At 44.8% G+C, this 20,929-nt stretch overlaps 1 protein-coding gene across 1 annotated transcript in view; it reads right to left on the bottom strand.

Annotated features, from left to right (window-relative positions):
* Positions 1-20,658, bottom strand: part of COL6A2 (collagen type VI alpha 2 chain) — a 35,473-nt gene extending 14,815 nt beyond the window's left edge. The window contains exons 1-8 of the mRNA XM_036243680.1: positions 20,611-20,658; positions 2,841-2,983; positions 2,049-2,647; positions 1,771-1,791; positions 1,095-1,160; positions 472-525; positions 345-389; positions 9-35 (exon numbers count right to left, since the gene is read on the bottom strand). Of these exons, the coding sequence (XP_036099573.1) occupies positions 9-35; positions 345-389; positions 472-525; positions 1,095-1,160; positions 1,771-1,791; positions 2,049-2,647; positions 2,841-2,970 (942 nt within the window). The 5' untranslated portion in view covers positions 2,971-2,983; positions 20,611-20,658. The remainder of the gene's footprint in view (positions 1-8; positions 36-344; positions 390-471; positions 526-1,094; positions 1,161-1,770; positions 1,792-2,048; positions 2,648-2,840; positions 2,984-20,610) is intronic.
* Positions 20,659-20,929: the final 271 nt, after the last annotated feature.

The raw sequence follows: 20,929 nt of genomic DNA, 5'->3' as shown, positions 1-20,929 counted from the left end.
AATCTCACCTTCTCTCCTTTGAAACCAGGAACACCCTGCGGTCGGAAGGAAAGAAAAGCAGCATTATGGTGGGGCATGTGTACAGGACCCAGAAGGCAACCAGAGCGGGGGGTGGTCACCAGCCTTGGATTGGGAGGCATGACCGGGGCTCAGGCTAGACACTTGGTCTGCTGACAATACTCAAAAAACTGAAGTGCTTCACTTCTTTGGGTCAGAGGAAGTGGGGGGAGGGCTGGCTGGGCCAGAGACATCTTGATCCTGTGGGCTGGCCCCACCTGGAGCCAGGCAGCCCTTGGCTTATCCCCAAGTCCCCAGCCACTCGGGCAGGGCCAGCGGCAACTTGCCTTGGGTCCTGGGAATCCGATGGGGCCTTCAATACCTGGATCCCCCTGTGGAAAAAGAACAAAGGGCCATGGATGTGATCTCAGCGTGGAGAGAAGGAGCTGCCGGAGGGGGTGGGAGGACACTTACCTGTCGACCCTTCTGTCCAGGCTCTCCAGGCTCTCCCATGTTGCCCTTGGCGCCCTAAAAGCAGACAGCACAAAGGGGTAAACCAAGGCAGAGAGGGGCAGGGTGGGCCACCCATAGACCTTGTCACTGGCTTCTGGGAGTTGGAAGAGTCTTGGGGTCAGTGTGGCTTGGCTGTTGGTCCCACCCAAGTGACAATGGCAATGCCACATGGGGATGTCCTAGAGTAGGCCCAGCTGCCCCCGAGAATCCAGGCCTCTGTCAGACCAGGGCCAGTTATGACCCTGTTTCTCTGTGCTCTGAAGGACAGCCCCAGGCGGGGCACCTGCCAGGTCTCTGCAGCAGCAGCTCCAATTCTGCACTGGGCTGGGCGGCACCCACCCTCACACTGCCTGTGACACCAACTTGTTTACTTTATAAGTATTTTAATAGCAAATCTTAATTTAGAAAGTGTCCCTACTGTTCTCAAATGCCATTTAAAAGGAAGTAGACAAAAATGAAATTTTACTTCCTTTTGGGTCAGAAGCGTTGAGCCCATTGAGGTTTAGTTGGTACTAAATTCATAGTTCAAGAGGGGCCGGGAGCGTCCTGGCAGGGCAGGTCCCAGGGTGGTCTGGGTATCTTACCTTCTGTCCACGATAGCCCTTAGGACCAGGGGGCCCGGGGATCTCCAGACAGCTCACCTTGTAGCACTGAAACAAGAAGCAAGTGGCAGCGTGAGGCCAGAAGGATGCGTCCCTGCTGGGAGGGAGGGAGGACGCTGCCCAAGTCCCCGGCCCGCTGGGGGTAGGCTGTCCTGAGCACAGGGCTGGATAAAGGACCAGGCTCAGGAAGTGCCCACCAGGGTGGGCTCTACATAGGTTCTAGTCAAGCTTTGGAAACCAAGGCTGGGTTGAGCAATGACTGACAGTAGCAGGGATTAACTAGCGGTTGGCTAGGTTCCTTGTGCTTGTGTGCTACACCACTGTCTGGGGGGAGGTGTGCTGTAGAAGCCCAGTGAGTAGGCAGCACTCCTTCCCGGAAGTGAGCTGGTACTGGGATGCACAGGGACAGGGGAAGGTCCGGGATCCAGGGCTGCAGATCCCGAGCTGGGCACCCATCCTCTCTTGGCCTGGCTCAGGTGGACGGAGCCGGTCAGTCCAGAGGGCCTCGGGGCCTACATGGAGCAGAGGAGTCTCTCTCCCTTGCCTCTGGAGAGCGCCAGGGAGCTGGCAAGGCGAGGCGTGTAATCTTTGCTGGGTCAGCGCCTCAGAAGCCCCAGGGCACACCTGGTGGGTTGGCATGGACAGAAATGCCTCTCACCTCTCCATAAGCCTCATGTTTCTGCAGAAAAGACAGAGAGAAAACCTGGTTAGCCATGAGCTGGAGATCGGGCAGCTCAGCATCTAGCAGAGAACGCAGGACATTGGAATAGGCAAGACCCTGACCAGAGCTTACCCGCTTCAGTCGCCTCACTCACGGAGGGGTAAGCTGAGGGTGATGCCCAGAGATCAGATCCCAGGGCTCTAGACCCCACCCTCCACCCCACACCCAGCAGGTGGACGGTAGCCCTAGGAGGGTGGGGCGCTGTGGCTGCTCACCATGACCTTGATGATTTGGTTGATGGTGTCCTGGTCGATTTCGGTGGAGTCCGGCCGCATGGTGGCGTAGTTGCTGCGGTAGAGCTCCTGGGGCGTGCTAGCGATTTCGCGCAGGCCCTGCTCGTTCAGGTTCCGGTTGGGGGCCACCGCGAAGAGCCGGATGCCCTCCTCGCGGGCCCGCTCAGCCTGCAGCTTGATGCCACCGCACGGGCTGCCCGTGACGTGGCCGTCCGTGATGACCACCGCGAAGTTGACCACACCCTTGGCCCCGTACTGCCGGATCTCCTTGGTCATGTTGGCCAGCGCGCAGTCGGTGAAGGTGCCGCGGCGGAAGGAGCGGATGCCCTGCAGACTCTTGGTGAAGGAGGCCCGGTCGCTGCCCGGTGGGCTGAACACCTCCACTTGGTCGGAGAAGTGCAGGCCACCATAGCGCCAGCTCAGGGCCACCTGGTCCAGGTACAGCTCGTCCTGCAGCTGGCTGATGAACTGGGGCACAAACTGTTGCATGTGGTAGAGCAGGCTGTCGGTAGGGGACTGCATGGTGACGCTCTCCGAGGTGTCCAGTACAAAATACACGTTGACTGGGCAGTCGGCTTTCTCTGCGGGACACAGGAGGAGTCACAGGGCTGCACACGGAGAGTCTGTGGTGAGCCATCCTGGGGTCCCATGCACGTGGGTGGTCCTGAGCTCTGCCCCACACAGGTCTTACCTGCATGCGGTGCCCTGGCTCCCAACCAACTGCCCCTGCTGTCCCCTTTGTTTACCCCAGGAGCGCAGGCCCGGTGGCTATACCTGGGCAGTTGTTGTTTCTCTCAGAGGTGTCTGGTCCAATGACTTCCTGCTGTTGGGCGTGCAAGGTCCCCAGGAGGCCCCAGAGCAGGAAAGTGGAGCAGGAGCCTCGCAACATCTTGGCAGCACCCATGAACCCTGATGTCCTGCAACAGGAAAGAGAGCAGCCGCTGCAGTAGGAGCCCCTCCTGGTTCGCAGTTTCCATACCCTTACCCCCCAAGACGGTGGTGGTGGCACAAACAGCAGGTTAGCCAGCAACTGGGCTCAAGGACCCTGGGTAGGGGCCACAAACATTTAGAGGGTGCAGAGACTGTGGGCTTTGGGCTCAGTTCTGGGTGGGATGAGCACTTTCAACTCTGTCCCTGCCCTGGAGCCTGGGTCTGGAGGATAGGCAGTCTTCAGTGACTGCAAGGTGAGAACAGAGCGCCATCCGGAGGGGGCAGGGCAAAGAGGTCAGCTGGGGATGACTGGGAGGAGGAATGTCAGGGGAGGGGTAAGTGAGCTCCAGGCTGGGGTGGGGGTGGGCCTTGGTACTTGATGCCAGCTGGCTCCACACTGACTGGTTAGGGAGAAAGGCCTGGGGGTGGAATATAAGAGCCAACGTGCACACAGGCCTGGGGGCCGGCAGGCGGTGGGTGCTTGGGGTGAGGGGACTTTCCGCAGAGCCAATTACTGTGCCTGGTCATGTTTCTACAGATCTGAGGTTTCCCTGCTGCTTGCTGCCCCCTATGCCCAGGCCCATCCTGTGGCCACACAGACAGGGAGAGGACCTGGAGGCTAGGCAGGCTGGCTGGGCTTTGGAGACTAGATATGAGAAGAACGAGGACTCTCTGTGGGAAGGCGAGGAGGGCCTTGGCCCAGCTCTTCTGGTGGGGACCCCTGCAACCTGATTCACACCCCCCTCCCCACCGCAGCTGTCTCTCAAAGCATCCAGAACACAGGGCAGACCCAAAGAAGACGCAGCCCTGCCAGGAACTTGGGGCCCTGCTGGTGGGGAGCAGCACTAGCTGGTGGGCCTCTGCAGTGCTGGGGGTGAGAGGTGGTGACAGGGGGGCTTTGGGGAGAAGCAGAGGCATCAGGGGCACTTTAGTCCAGCTTTTCTAGTGTGTCCCTAAACGCTGTGGGAACCTGCTATGTTTGAGAGGAGGTGGATTTGGGGGTTCAGGTGTTACTACACCTGGGTTTATGGTGAGAGAGGCTAGTCCTGGCATAGTTAGGGGTGAACAGGACATAAATACTGTCTCCCTGATCCAGAGCATGGTTAGGACAAGAGGCCGTGATCCTGCAAGTAATAGCTATGACCCCGTAGGCTTTGACAGTTGCCAAGATCAAAGTAAGCTCAGTGGAAGCACCAGGGAATCCAGGAGGGTTCCTAGTAGGAGGTGACAGATGTGCCAGACTGAGAAAACTGACCAAAGGAAGGGAGCTCCAGGCCAAGCAGAAGCTGGTTCAAAGGGGAGGGCTGGCGACAACACGTTTGAGGTGGGGCTGAGAAGATAGCGCAGGGGGCAGGCCAGGGCCCTGAAGAACCTGCAAGCCACAAGGGAGTTGGGCTGCGATAGTCAGAGCCAATGGGTCCAGAGCCATCAACCACTGGTAATGGCCATTGTGGGACCTGTTCAGGGCTGAACACCAGGATGTGGGCACAGCTCCATCTTCCACTACCCTTCACCCTGCTGTCCCCCTGGGGGAGAGACCCCAGTGGTGGTGCTGGGTGTCCCACCCTAATCCATCTGCTACAGTGAGGGAGGAGAAGACCAAGGGGCCAGAAAGACTGCACTCAGCTTGGCCCTGCTCTCCATGTGTGTGTGCATGTGCACCTCCCACACACATTATACATGCATTCCGCATACACATTGCACACACACATCACATGCCACATACACCACATACTTAATAAATTAAAAGAGGCCCACATAATAAAGTGTACTGGTGGGAAAATCTTACTCTTTGTTCTAATTCAGAAAAATATTTCATAAAAAGAATTTCTCACTATAATTTCATTCTAATGAAAAATTTCAAAAACATCTACATGGGGAATAACACAATAGCAACACCAAAATATAGGAAACGCCTAAAGGGAAAATATCATTTTGGCATTGTGGTAGACAGATTCCAAGGTGGCCTCCTGGTATCCATGTCCTTATGAAGTCCTTTCACATACTGAATTGTCACTGGCCTGGCCTGTATGACTGACAGGATAACCTGGAAGTGATGTATGACATCCAAAACTAGGTCATAAAAGATACTGTGGCTTTGCCTGGCTCTCTTGGATTGCTTGCTAAAAGGGAAGCCAGTTAAATACGAACACTCGCAAGCAGCCTTTGCAGAAGCCTTGAAAGGAGGAACTGAAGCCTCTAGCTAACAGCTAGGGGAAGTGACATCTTAGAAGCAGATTCTCCATCCCAGTCAAAACTTCAGATGACCATGACCCTGGCCAATATCATGACTGCACCTCATGAGGGCCCCTGAGCTAGAACCACCTAGCCAAGCCATTTCTAAATTCCTGAACCGAACACGTTATGAGATTGTAAATGCTTATTGTTTTAAACCTTAAGCTTTGAGGTAATTTATTATGGGGCAATAAATAACTAATAGAGGCATCAGACTTTTCTCCACAGTATTGCAGACAGAAGATAATAAAATAATAACCTTGGAATTTTGAGAAAAATAAAATGAACCAACAATGTCTTCTCAGTCAACTTATCTTTCATGGACAAGAACACAAGTCTCAGATAAAAACAGGCTCAGATCTATGCCACCTATATATATATCATTACTTTAAAATTTCTGCAAGGCTCTGGCCAGTTTGGCTCAGCGGTTGGAGCGTTGGCCCGGGGACCAGAGAATCCTGAGTTCAGTTCCCACCAAGGGCATGTACCTCGTTGCAGTTTGTCCCCGGCCCCAGTTGGGGTCGTGAGGGTGGCAACCACTCTCTCTCACATCGATGTTTCTCTCTCCCTCCCTCTCTCCCACTCTATCTGAAGATAAATGCAAGAAAAAAAAAGTCCTCGGGTGAGGATAAAAATTCTGCAAGGACTTCCTACAGACTACAAAGAAATAAATATAAAAACAAAGAAACTTGAGAAACACCATAAAATATAGAACATGAAGGGAAAAAGAGTCAGAAAGCATAAAATTAAATGCCAGAAATATTACATAGATCAGTTGTGACAATAAATGTGAATGGTTTAAACTCTCCTGTTAAGGACAAACATTCCTAAATTGGGTCAAAGAATGAAACCTATTTCAATGAGGTTTAAGAGAGAGAGAGAGTCACACTTTAAATATGTCACAGATGGTGCAAAGAAAGTGAAGTGAGGAGAGGGGGATGCAAAAGAGAAAAGAGGGCACTGTTGTGTGAGACTAGGTAGGACTGAAGACAGAAGAATGCGGGATGGGGCCAAGGAACAGATAAAGGCTGTAGTCTAGTTATAAATCTTTATGTACTAAATTTCATAACATAAAATTGTAGACAGCAAAATTTGAAAAACTGAAAAGAACTTGACAAACTGAAATCATGGTAGAAGATTAACTCATCTTTTCAATATATTGACAGATCCCATAAACAAAAAATAGAAAACCTGAATGTCATTTTTTACAAAACTTTGATAGTAACAAGTAGGGAATATGTGTTTTTTAAACACGAAGGATTTGGATTATGTGCATAAAACACATACATATTATATATTTATGTCTTTCAAACTTACAAATGGGGAATATATATTCTTTAAAAATTTTTACAAAATTTGATCCTAGAGTAAGCCACAAAGAAAGCTTAAATTTAGTTTTTTAAAAATTAGAAATTATACAGATCAAATGATCTGAGCCACAATACAAAAACAGTCACTAATAAGACACAGGAAAAAAAAAATCAAAGCTCTAAAAAATAGAAAACTCTCTCTTGCAAAAACTACATAGAAATTGGTGACAATGAGAATGTTTACACATAAAAACAAACCTGAGAAGGACAAAGCTATAATCAGAGGAAAATATATAGCCTTAGATGCTTTAGAAAATAAGAAATTAGTGATAAGTTAGGCTTGTAGTTGAAGTAACTAGGGATAAAGAAAATCAATAATAAATCTCAGTAAAGCAAGAGAGGAAAAAAAAATTAATTGATTAAAAAAAAACACCCCAGAGTAGAATAATAAATATATTTAAGAGCTGATTCTTTTTTAGTCACCCAAGGATACTTTACCATTTATCTTCAGATAGAGTGGGAGGGAGGGAGGGAGAGAGAGAGACATTGATTGGTTGCCTCCTGCATGACCCTGACCAGGGCCGGGGACTGAACCACAGCCAAGGTACATGCCCTTGACTCTTTGGTCCATGGGCCGATGCTCTAACCACTGAGCAAAACTGGCCAGGGTGAGCTGATTCATTTAAAAGGCCATTAAAATAGAAATTTCTTCAGCAAGTCTAATCAATATGTACAAATACTAAAATATACAAATTTAAGAATAAATAAAATAATATGATATACAAGGAAGGTTTTGGTGGCTGTTTTTAAAAACACATATCACATGCAGCTCTAAGTTAATAAAAGTGAAAGACCATTTTTCTGGGGAAAGTCTTGAGAAGAGGTGAACTCTGCCCAAAGGCTCTGGCCTAGACAGCTTTTAAATGAGTTCTTTTTTTTTTTTTTTTTAATCCTCACCTGAGGACATTTTTCCATTTTTGTTCAGACAGAGTGGGAGGGAGGGAGGGAGGGAGGGGGAGAGAGATAGAGATAGATAGAGAGAGAGAGAGAGAGAGAGAAACGTCGATGTGAAAGGGACACATCGAGTGGCTGCCTCCTGCACAACCCCAACTGGGGCCGGGGACAAACTGCAACCGAGGTACTTGCCCTTAGCGGGAACCAAATCCGGGTCTCTCTGGACCGCGGGCTGACGCTCTAACCACTGAGCCAAACTGGCCAGGGCTTAAATGAGTTCTTTTGCATCAATAACAGGTGTCTGCTATTTAATCTACTTCAAAACGTAAAATTATAAGCTTCTTTTCAATTCATTTTTAAACTTGGGAAAGTCTGAGACCAAAACTTGACAAAAGAAATCCCTAAAAGAAGCTGTACAAATAAATCTCACTTTTGAATATAAATGCAAAAATACTAACTAATATTAGAAAATAAAATCCAGTAGCATATTAAGTACCATTATACCAGAACAAAAATCTAGTTAAAATACAATGATGAAACACTGGGGAATATATTAATGTAAGTCACAGCAATATAAAGAAGAGAAATTCATGTTACTGATTTAATAGAGCCCCCAAATGTTCATTTCTGATTAAAAACAAAACAAAAACAAGGCAAACCCTCACAAGAAATTTAGGAGTTGGATTAACATTATAAAGGATATAAATTTCAAGTTAACATTCAATACCATATTTTACACAAAAACTATAATAGAGGTTCTTTTCTTTGTGGGTCACAGACCACTTTATGACTCTGGACAATTTCACTGACACAAATGCACAGATATGCATATATCAGAAGTTGTATCCTTTATGAATTCTGGAAGTCCTGGATTAAAAACTCCTGTGCTCAAAGAATGCCAATTAGAGCACAAAAAAAGAGAAAAGACAAGAGTGTTCATCTTACTCTATTATTCATTGTTGTGTTGGAAGCCAATGCAATAAGATGGAAAAATAAAAACCCAAAGTATAGATCTTGGAAAGGAAGAGATGGAAACTGTCCTTTTAAAGATGGGACTGTCTACCTAGAAAATCTAATGAAATCAACTGAACAAAGTTTAGAGGGAGAGAGAGAAAGGTGGGGGGAGGGGAATGCAGTGAAGTAGTTACACATATATATATATACATACAAAAAGCATAGATTTTCTTCTATTAACAACAACCAAATTAGATAATGGAAGAAATACTATTTAAACTAACAAGAAAATACCTCTATAAATCCAAGGTATCAACTTAACAAGAATCTATTTTTAGAATGTGCAAGAATTATGAAAAAACTAAAAAAAATTTTAAGGCACACATCAGAGAGACAAATCTGGTTTTTGGATAAGAAACATAATATTTAAGAATATCAGTTATTTCTAACTAACTCTAAAATTGAAGGAAACTTGATTAAAATCTTCAAGAAGAGTTTTTGCTTTTTTGCTGGATTCACCTGGAAGCATAAGTAAAAGTAGCTCAGAAAAATAAAAAATAAAGGGTGATAAGAAAATAGCCTAGCAAGTGCAAATGATACAATAAAATTACAGTAATAAAATTACAGTGGTTTTGGTGCTGGAATGGAGCTACAGATCACAGAGCAACGGGCACAGCAACATGTACAAACTGAGGAAATGGGATGGTGGCAGGGCTGTGACAAGGGTTCCCAGTGAGAGTAGAAATAAAGGTAATCCTAACTCACACAGGGAACCCAAATAAATCTCAGGAGAAGTCATAGAGTATAAAACATGAACCAAAGTTTGAAGAAATTTTGAAGAAAATAGAAAGGATGAAATGACAATGAAATATCTTCTATGATTGCTCTCCACCAGACACTATGTTACATCATTCAGCACCCACAACAGCCCTCAGACATGGGTACTGTTATAATACCATTTCATAGATGAGGAAAGTGAGAGTAAGTGTAGGTAACTTGTCCAAGGTGTTCAGCTAAGAGCTGAGGTCCAAACCAGGCAGCTTGGGTCCAAGTTCACACTCTTAATAACTGGGCTTTCCGTACATGATCTTCATTACAACAAAGCAACATGAGCAGAGTGGAAACAGACCAAGAGCCAGGCAACAGTCTTTCCAATCAATGCATGATCAAGATTTTATATTCTTAAGGTTTAAAATTTTTGATGGCCCTTTATTAAGTGTGTAAATGTTTATAACTGTCGTTCGTATCTTCTTGCTGTATTGAATCTTTTATTGATATACAATGGATTTATTTGTCTCATAACTTTTTTATTAAAGCCCATTTTATCTGATATTAATATAACCACTCCTACATGTTTTTTTGTTCCTATGTGCATGGAATAACCTTTTCGTCCTTTCACCTTCAACCTATTTGTGTCTTTGGATTTTAAGTGAATCTCTTATAGACAGCAATATAGTTGAATCGTGTGCTTTTAAAATCTATTCTGCTAGTCTCTGTCTTTTGACTGAAGAATTTATTCATTTACAATTAAAGTAACTACTGATAAGGAGAGGTTTACTTTTGTCATTGTTTTCTATATACCCATAACTTTTTTGTTCTTCATTTCTTGCATTAATTTCTTTTGTATTTAGTTGATTTTTATAGTGAAACATTTACATCCCTTCTTCACTTCTTTTTGTATATATACCTCAGGTATTTTCTTTGTGGTTACCATGGGGATTACATTTAACATCCTAAAGTTATAACACTCTAATTTGAATTTATACCAGCTTTACTTCAATAATGTACAAAATTTTTGCTGCTTTATGAGCTCCATCCCCAGCCCTTTCAGATGCCTCAAAATTACATCCTTTTTTTTAATTAAAAAAATTTTTTTTTCACATGCAGTTTACATTCAATATTATTTTGTATTAGTTTCAGGTGAAAATTATATTTTATATACTGTGTGTCCAAAAAACATAATATAGTTCCTTAAGTTATGTGGAAAACAAAACAAGAAGTTACAAACCAAAGTTACAATAATACTAGCCTTTAGACTAATGATCGAATTAAAATGTATTCATTTCTTAAACATGTAATTAACAAAACGTGGAGTTTTGCATCGTTACAATAATAATAGTTTTTATAATCATTCATGTGCTTATCTTTATTGAGATCTTTATTTCTTCATATGACTTAAAGTTACTGTCTAATGTCCTTTCATTTCACCCTGCAGGACTCCCTTGAGCATTTCTGGCAGGGCAGTTCTCCCTCAGCTTTTTGTTTATCTGGGAATGTTTTAATTTTACCCTCACTTTTGGAGGACAGTTTTGCTGGTATAAGATTCTTGGGTGAAAGATTTTTTTTCCTTTTAGCACTTTGAATATATCAATCCACTGCCTTTGATCTCCAGTGTTTGATGAGAAATGATCACCTTATTGAGGATCCCTTGGATATGACGAGTCAATTCTCTCTTGCTGATGTCAAAATTCTCTTGTCTTTTGACAGTGTGATTATAATGTATTTCAGTGTGACTCTCTTTGAGTTCATTCTACTTGGAGTTCATTGGTTTTCTTGAATGTTTATATTTATGTTGTTCATCAAATTTGGGAAGTTTGGGGTATTATTTCTTCAAATATTTTCTCTGCTCCCTTCTCTCTCATTTTCTTCTGGAACTCCCACAACATGTATGCAGGTCCTTTAGGCTCTGTTCACATTTCTTTAGTCTTTTATTTTTCTGTTCCTCAGAACATCATCCTATCTTCAACTTTACTGATTCATCTGTCTGTTCATATCTGTCTTTAATCGCACAAATATTTTTTTTATTGTAGTTGTTGTACTTTTCAGCTCCATTATTTCTTTCTAGACTCTATCTATGTATTCTGTCTCTTTACTGATATTTCCATTTTGTTCAGGCATTGTTTTCTTGACTTTAATCCATGCCTTCTTTAGTTCTTTGAACACCTTTAAGATGGTTGTGTGTTGCCCTGGCCGGTTTTGCTCAGTGGTTAGAGCGTCGGCCTGTGGTCCAGAGAGACCTGGGTTTGGTTCCCGCTAAGGGCATGTACCTTGGTTACAGTGTGTCCCCAGCCCTGGTTGGGTTGTGCAGGTGGCAACCACTCAATGTGTCCTTTTCACATCAATGTCTCTCTCTCTCTCTCTCTCTCTCTCTCTCTCTCTTCCTCATTCTCCCTCCCACTCTATCTGAACAAAAAATGGAAAAAATGTCCTCAGGTGAGGATAAAAAAAAAAGATAGTTGTGTTAAAGCCTTTGTTTAGTAGGTCCATCATCAGGTCTTTTTCAGGGACAGTTTCTGTTGGTATATCTAGTTTTTCCTTTGAGTAAGCCATACTTTCTTGTTTCTATGTATTTTTTGTTGTTGTTGAAAACTGGATATTTGAATCTAATAATGTGGTAACCCTGTAAATCAGATTATTTCCCTTCCCTAAGGTTTGCTTTTTTGTTTGTTTGTTTTTGATTGTTGCAGGCCATCTCTGTGCCAAGAATCAACCTGAGATATAAATGTAGATCTCAGGTATTTTATGAGACTGCACCATCCTCTAGGCATGTATATGCAATTGTTTTTTTAATGTCCTAGTCTTTGGTGTCTGGCTCCCAATGGAGAAAAAGAAAAAGAAATGGGGGTGGGGGGTGGGGTAGGAAGATGCTAGCCTTTTATTTATTTTTTAATTAATTTTATTTATTTTTTATCCTCACCTGAGGACATTTTTCCAATTTTTGTTCAGATAGAGTGGGAGAGAGAGAGGAAGAGAGAAAGAGAGAGAGAAACATCGACACGAGAGGGATACATCTAGTGGCTGCCACCCACATGACCAACCAGGGCTGGGGACAAATTGCAACCGAGGTACACGCCCTTAGTGGGAACCGAACCCGGGTCTGTCTGGACTGCAGGCTGATGCTCTAACCACTGAGCAAAACCAACCATGGCTGATGCTAGCCTTTTAAATCCCCCTGAAGTAAATTCAGCTAGAGAGGAAGGGGCTTGCAATGAGGGGGGAGGGGCAGGGGGCAGAATGTAACAACAATGGCAACCTCAATAGGTTTAAAAAGAAAATATTACACAAAGTATCTTCTCTGATCACAATGGGATAATGTTAGAAGTCAATAACAGAAGAAAAATAAGAAAATTTCCAAAATTGTGGAAATTAAACAGTTCGCTTTTAAACAATCAATAAACCAAAGAAGAAATCACAAGAGAAATTAGAAAATACTCAGAGACTAATAAAAATAAAAACAAAAACAATAGATACCAAAACTTTTAAAACAGCAGTGCTAAGGGGGAAATTTATAGCTCTAAATATTTACATTAAAAAACAAGAAACATTTCAAATTAATAATCTAAGCTTACAACTTAAGGAACTGGAGAAAGAACAACAAACTGAACCTAAAGCTAGTGAAGAGAAAGAATCAGAGACAAATAAAATAGGTAATAAAAAAACAACAGAAAATCAATGAAACCAAAAGTTGGTTCTTTGAAAAGATCAACAACATTGCCAAACCTTTAGCTAGATGTACTTGGAAAAAAATACAGAAGACTCAAATTACTAAAATAAAAATAAAAGTAGGGTATTTACTACAGATTCTACAGAAATAAAAAGGATTGTAAGCTATTGTATGCCAACAAATCAAGTAATCTAGATAAAGTGGACAATTTCATAGAAACACAGAATCTACAATGACCAAACCATGAAGAAATAGAAATTCTGAACTGAGTTATAAGTAGTAAGGAGACTGAATCAGTAATTGAAAATATCCTGACAAAGAAAAGCCTTGGACATGATGGCTTCACTTGTGAATTCTACCAAACATTTTTTAAAAATTAAAAAAAAAAAAAACACCAATACTTCTCAAACTTTCCATTTCAATTCACCAAACTTCAATGGAAGAGGAGGGAATAATCCCTAAGTCAGTCTATGAAGACAACATTACCCTTATACTGAAGTCAAAGACATTACAAGAAAAGAAAACTATAAACCAATGTTTCTTATGAATATTACTAAAATCCTCAACAAAATATTAGCGAACAGAATTCAGCAGGATAGTAAAAGTATTAAGCACCATGACCAAGTGAGATTTATTCTGGAAAGCAAGGATGGTTCAACATATAAAAGTCTGTGAATGTAATACACCAAATTAACAGAACAAATAGGGATAAAACCCTCATAATCATCTCAATTGATACAGAAAAAATCTTTTGATAACATTCAACAACCTTTCATGATAAAAACACAAACTAACAAAAGAAGGAAATTACCTCAATATAATAAAAGCTATATATGAAAATTTCATAACAAACATCATACTCAATGGTGAGAGACTGAAAGCGTTTCCCCTAAGATCAGGAACAAGGCAAAGATGCCCATTTTTGTCACTTCTACTCAACATAGTATTAGAAGTCCTAGCCAGAGCAATTAAGCAAGGAAAAAAAAAGTTCAAATTGGAAGAATGAAAGAAAATCATCTGTTTACTGATGTTATGACTTCATATGTAGAAAACCCTAAAGATCCCATAAAAAGAAACTTAGAGTAAATAAATTCAGCAAAGTAGCAGGATACAAAGTCAACAGTCAAAAATCAGTTGCAGATTTGTACACTAATAATGAACAATACAAAAATCAAATTAAAAAAAATTCCATTTACATTAGCATCAAAAAAATAAAATACTGCCCTGGCCGGTTTGGCTCAGCGGTTAGAGCGTCGGCCTGCGGTCCAGAGAGACCCGGGTTCGGTTCCCGCTAAGGGCATGTACCTCGGTTGCAGTTTGTCCCCGGCCCTGGTTGGGTCGTGCGGGTGGCAGCCACTTGATGTGTCCCTTTCACGTCGATGTTTCTCTCTCTCTCTCTCTCTCCCTCCCACTCTGTCTGAACAAAAAATGAAAAAAAAAAAAAATGTCCTCGGGTGAGGATTAAAAAAAAAACAAACAAAAAAAACTTAGAATTTACCTTTACCAAGGAGGTGAAATACGTATTCACTGAAAACTATGAAACATTTCTGAGAACCATTAAAGATATAAATAAATGGAAGATATTCCATGTTAATGGATTAGAAGACTTAATATTAAGGTATCAATACTACCAAAGTGATTTATAGATTTAATTCAGTCTTTACCAAAATCTCAATGTTGATTTTTACAGAAATAGACAGTCCATTCTAATATTCATGAGGAGTCTCAAGAGACAACAATCAATGGCTACCATCAACAAATCATCAAACAACAAGTGCTAGTGAGGATGTAGAGAAAAGGGTACCACCCTAGTACACTGCTGGTGGGAATGCAGACTGGTGCAGCCATTATGGAAAACAATATGGTCTTTCCTCAAAAAAAAAAAAATGGAACTGCCATTTGACCCAGTGATGCCACTTCTAGGAATACATCCTAAGAAACCTGAAACACCAATCAGGAAGAATATATGCACCCCTATATTCATAGCAATGCTATTTACTGTAGCTAAGATCTGGAAACAGCCCAAGTGTCCATCAGTAGATGAATGGATAAAAAAGCTGTGGTACATTTACACAATAGAATACTATGCAGCTGTAAGACAGAAAGATCTCTTACTTTTTGAAACTACATTGAAGGGCCTAGAGAGTATTATGGAAAATGAAATAAGCCAATAAGAGAAAGACAAGTATTACATGATCTCACTTATTTGTGGAATATAGTGAACAAAATAAGCTGATGAACAAAATAGATCCAGAGACATGGAAGTAGGGAACAGACTGACTAACCTCAGAGGGGAGGGATGGGGGTGAGGGGTAGGAAGAGATAAACCAAAGAACTTGTGTACATATATGCATAACTAATGGACACAGACAACAGTGTGATGAAGGTGGGTGGGGTGTTAATGGGGGAAAAGAGGAGGGACATCTGTAATACTTTCTTTTTTTTTTTTTTTTATCCTCACCCGAGGATATTTTTCCATTTTTTGTACAGATAGAGTGGGAGGGAGAGAGAGGAAGGGAGAGAGAGAGAGAAACATCGACGTGAAGGGACACATTGAGTGGCTGCCACCCGCACGACCAACCAGGGCCGGGGACAAACTGCAACCGAAGTACGTGCCCTTAGCGGGAACCGAACCCGGGTCTCTCCGGGCCGCAGGCCGACGCTCTAACCGCTGAGCCAAACTGGCCAGGGCCATCTGTAATACTTTCAACAATAAAGTTACATTTTAAAAATATGCAAAAAACTTACTACAAAGCTATAATAATTAAAACAGTGTGGTAATGGCATAAAGACAGATAACATAGACCAATGGAATAGAATAGAGTCTAGAAATAACTCTGGCATATATAGTGAAATGATTTTCAACAAAGGTGTCATGACTATTCAATGAGGGAAAGATGGTTTTTCATCAAACAATGCGAGGAAAACTGGATATCCACATGCAAAAGAATGAAGTTGGAACCTTACTTAACACCATACATAAAAATGAACTCAAAATGGACCATGACCTAATGTAAGATCTAAATCTATAAAAATTTAGAAGAAAACATAGGGCAAATCTTTACAACATTATATTTGGCAATGATTCTAGGATATGACACTAAGAGCACAATCAACTTAAAAAAAAATAGACAAATTGGACTTGATAAAAATTAAAAAGAAAATTGTGAATCAAAAATCAACTTACAGCCCTGGCCACTTTGGCTCAGCAGATGGAGCGTCGGCCCGTGGACCAGAGAGTCCCGGGTTCAGTTCCCACTAAGGGCACATACCTTGGTTGCAGTTTGTCCCCTGCCTGGTTGGGGTTGTGCGGGTGGCAGCCAGTCGATGTGTCTCTCTCATATTGATGTTTTTCTCTCTCTCTCTCTCTCTCTCTCCCCCCCTCCTTCTGTCCCTCCTGCTCTGTCGGAAAGATAAATGTAGAAATGTCTAGGGTAAGGATAAAAAAAAAAAAAAATCAACCCATAGAATAGGAGACAGTATTTACAAACCATTTATCTGATAAGAGATTAATATCCATAACATATAGAAAACTAAAAATCAACAACAACCCCCTCCCCCAAGACAGCCCAATTCAAAATGGGCAAAGGAATTGAATATACATTTCTTTAAAGAATTACAAATGGTCAGTAAGCACACAAAAAGATGCTCAATATTGCTAATTAGGGAAATGTAAGTAAAAATTATGAGATACCACATCGCACTCATTAGGATGGCTACTATAAAAGAATAAACAAATGGAAAATGAAAACTGTTGAGAAGAATGTGGGGAAACTGGAATTGTTTGGTGGGAATGTAGATAGTAGAGCTGTTGTGGAAAACAGTATGGTGGTTCCTTAAAAAAACAAAAGTGGGTTTACCATATGAGTCAGCAATTCCACTTCTGGGCATATACTCAAAAGAATTCAGAGCAGGGTCTCAAAGAGATATTTATACACCCATATTCATAGCAACCTAGTCACATGAGTAAAACATGGAAGCAACCTAAGATGCCACTGATGGATGAATAAAGTGGTATATACAGCCCTGGCCAGTTTGGCTCAGTGGTTAGAGCGTTGGCCAGTGGACCAATGAGTCACAGGTTTGATTCTGGTCAAGGGCACATACCTTGGTTGCGGTTCATCCCCAGCCCTGGACAGGGTCTTGCTGGAGGCAACCAGTTGGTGTGTCTCTCTCACATCGATGTTTCTCTCTCACTCTCTCTCCCTCTCTCCCAGTCTATCTGAGGATGGATGAAAAAATATCCTCAGGTGAGGATTAAAAAAAAAAAAAAAAGTAGTATGTACATACAAGAGAATATTATTCAGTCTTAAAAGGGAAGAAAATTCTGACACATGCTACAACATAGATGAACCTTAAGGAAATCAAGCTAATAAAATAAACCAGTCACAAAAAGACAAATACTGTAAGATTCCAATTACATGAGATACTTAGTATTTCAAAAATCACAGTGCCAGGAGGCAGAATGGTGGCTGCCAGGGGCTGGGGAGAGAATGGGGAGTTAAGTGTCTAATGGGGACAGATTTCAGTTTTGTGAAATGAAAAGAACTGTGGAGATCAATGTGGTGATGGGCAGAACAATATGAATGTACTTAATACCACTTGAAATGGTTAAGCCTGGCCGGTGTGGCTCAGTGGATTGAGCATCGTCTCGTGGACTAAGCGGTCCTGGTTCCATTCCCAGTCAGCACACATGCCCGCAACGGGCTCAGTGCCCTGTAGAGGACCTACAGGAGGCAGCCAATCAATGTTTCTCCCTCACATCAATGTTTCTCTCTCTTCTTTCCTCTCTCTCTAAAAAAATCAATAAAAACCTTTTAAAATTTAATGGTTAAGATAGTAAATTTTATGTTATGTATATTTTACCACAATCTTTTTGGTTAATCCTCACCCAAGGATATTAGAAAGAGTGGAAGGGAAGGGGGGGGGGGGAGAGAGAGAGAGAGAAACATCGATATGAAAGACACACTTTGATTGGCTGCCTCTCACACATGCCCCAACTGGGTCCAGTGATTGAACCTGCAACCCAGGTACATGCTCCCTGGGAAGACCTATGACCCTTTGGTGCACTGGTCAATGCTCTAACCACTGACTGAGCAACACTGGCCAGGACTATTTTACCACAATTTTTAAAAATTGGAGGGAAATAAGCTCACATATTAGTAGAAATCAGTACCCACGAGGCAAATCATAGCCTGACAAGTAACAACACTACAAACAGTCAATGATAAAAATTTAAAAAATGTTGAACCATACCAAAACAAAGAACATTCACACAAACCAATAAGGCGCCATTCCTCGTCTATGAAACTTGTAAATAAAAAAGACAGCAACACTGCCCATCATCTGTCCCTGGTGATGGGCACCAGGGTCCTTTTCCACTTCTCTGGTGGGCATCTGACAACAGCCTTGAAAAGCATCGACAACTTTCAGAAGTTTCGTCCCAGACCCTGCTCTCCGGGGAGTAGGGGCCCCTCACAGCTGGGGTCCCCATCCTCCATCTGCTCATCAGTATCTACACTGGGCCACAATAAGGCTGACCCTCTGGTGTGGCATGGGTGTTGACATGTTTTAGGTCCCTGGAGGCTCTGTGCAGACTGTTGCTTTTTGATATGGCCCAAACCCAAGGTGTTTCCCTTGGACGGGGGGCCCGCCCCCTAAGTCCTGTTCAATGAGCTGTATTTCACAAATTCTGCTTCTTGCAGGTGTGACCCGCACCAGGGTCCCCTCTGGTTTTGCACAAATGTGTGCAAAAGGAGCCACAGGAGGGACCAACCCCATTGAAATGTGGTGGCATGTTCAAACGGGATCAAACCATTTGTGTTTTTCTTAAAACGATCACAAGAGCTAGGTTTTTCCAGTGTTATAAAGTCTTATGTAGCTGCAAACATGATCTTCCTACACCCCATGAACCTGGAGACCCCTAGCAGCCCTGGAGGTAAAAAAGGGTGGGTGCTGCTAATCCTGACCTCCTTCTACAGATGACAAACCAGAGGCTGAAGAGGAGCGTGGGCGTGGCTTCCTCCACAACAGAGCCCACTGTGCTGGCTGGCAATGCAGAGTCTCCGCGGGGTGTGAGCGTGCACTGCCCAGTGCAGGGGCCTGTGCCCCATCCAACCAGGTGGCCCAGTGGATCGAGCCCGACTGTCCCCCTGGACCTTGCCTTCCTCGAGCTTCCACGGCAGACGAGCCCAACAATCGCCTTGACCAGCTGTGGTCTTCACAGGCCTCCCAGGTCACTTTCAACAGCACAATGCGGCAGCTTCAAAGCAGCCAGGGTGGACATGAAACCCATATCCAGCCAAGGGGGCACACCCGGGTGCCCAGCTCCTGCAGTCTGGCCAGGAGATTCCGAGTCACCTATTCCCCAAGGACTCAACCCTCTCCCCAGCCCCACTCTTCCTCTGAATGACTGAAGAAAGGCAGAAAACTTCTCTCCTGGAGCCCCAAATGCCTGTCCCGCCTTCTGGCCTTGGATGTTAAGCAAATGTAAGATGGCCTCCTGGTCAGAACGATATTGAAAGGAAAAAACAGGGAAATCGTGGATCTCAAGCCTCCTTCTTTTTGGGCATCCATCTAAAAGTGAAGTTCTTCTCTTCTGGGACAGCTGGGTAGGCCAGGGCTGTGGACGCGGGAGCCAGCAGTCTCTTCCCTGGGTACAGGGGCGATATGCCAGGTGGGCACTGGGTGGAGTGGTGAGAACACCTGAGCCGCCACACCCTGCTGTTTTGTGTGCTGTTACTATGTTACTAGGGTCAGTGGGCCTCTCAGAGGTTGACACCCCACCACACTCCCAGAAGGTTCTGGGCTCCTGAAGCTCTGCTGGGACGGGTGAGGAGTCCTGGGTGGGGTGGGGCCTGGCCCAGCAGTGAAGCCACCACAGGTGAGGTCAGGTGGGCTCCCACCTCACACCCTGCTGAGACCATTCAGCCCCCTGCTTAGTCTCCCCAGCAGACTGTGAGGGGGGAGGCTGGGGTGTGGAAGCCATCTCCAGTCTTGCTGATTTTGAGACTAGAGGTATGTGACCGGTACCCACACCCCGCCCACTTTCTACCCTTGGGGTATCAAAGACCCCTCCCCCCTTGTTGCTCCCAGGAGCTCATTCTACCCTCAGCCAGAGAGGAGCCAGCACCAGTGCAGAGCTGTGCCCAGTTCCACACGAAGGGGGGGGGGGTGGTCCCAGAGGATGACTTGGGCCCTCTCCCTCTGAAGGTGTCCTCCCGGCCACAGATAACACCCGAAGTCCCAGGGCCCCGCATGAGTCTGACTGCAGATGCTGAGCCCCTCCAGCTATTTGGTGACTTGGGGAGGTGGTGAGGCCCCAACAGACAGCCTAACTGCTGCACTTTCAGCGCTGAGCCAGAATAGGGGGGAGCCTCCTATTCCCAGTCCTGTCCCAGAAGAGGCCAAAGTGGGGGCAGCACAACACTCGGCGCCCCCTGGCCCGACCGCAGAGACTAAGACGTGGACACGAGGAACAGTGACCTAGGGAGGGGTGCTTGGAATGGGGCCGCGAAGCAGGGCCCGTACCGCGGGGAGAGCCCGTCGGAGCGCGGGCCTGGGAGAACCCATCCGGGAGCCTGCGGGACCGGGTCCTCCGCGCTCCCGCACTGTCCTGTCCGGCAGGACGCGGCTCCAGGCTGACTGCCCGGGTCCCCGGGCAGGACCACAGGTCCTCACGCGGCGGGTCCCGCTCCCGGGGCGAGGGGGCACTTACCTGACCCCGAGCGCGCGAGGGGCGCCCTCGCCGTTCACCCGAGGAGGCTCCGGGTCTTGACCGCGGAGAGCCGACGCCGAGTGGGCAGGAGGGAGGGGACCGCGGGAGGGGCCGCTGTCTTTATACCCACCCCACACCCTCCCAGCCCGCCCCCTGATGCGCGGCCACCGGGAGGCGCTGCGGCCCCGCGGATGGGCCGGTGGGGGCGGGCGGGCAGGGGGCGCACAACGGGGAACCCGGGAGGGCCGAAAGGGAGTGGGAGCGGGGAAGCACCTCCCCCGGCCCGACGCGGCCAGGGCTGGGCGCTGCCACTTCTCCA

Source organism: Molossus molossus, unplaced genomic scaffold, assembly GCF_014108415.1.
Source record: "Molossus molossus isolate mMolMol1 unplaced genomic scaffold, mMolMol1.p scaffold_m16_p_5, whole genome shotgun sequence".
Taxonomy (NCBI): Eukaryota; Metazoa; Chordata; class Mammalia; order Chiroptera; family Molossidae; genus Molossus; species Molossus molossus.
Note: the sequence above shows the minus strand (reverse complement) of the source record. Positions and strands in the feature narration are given on the sequence as shown.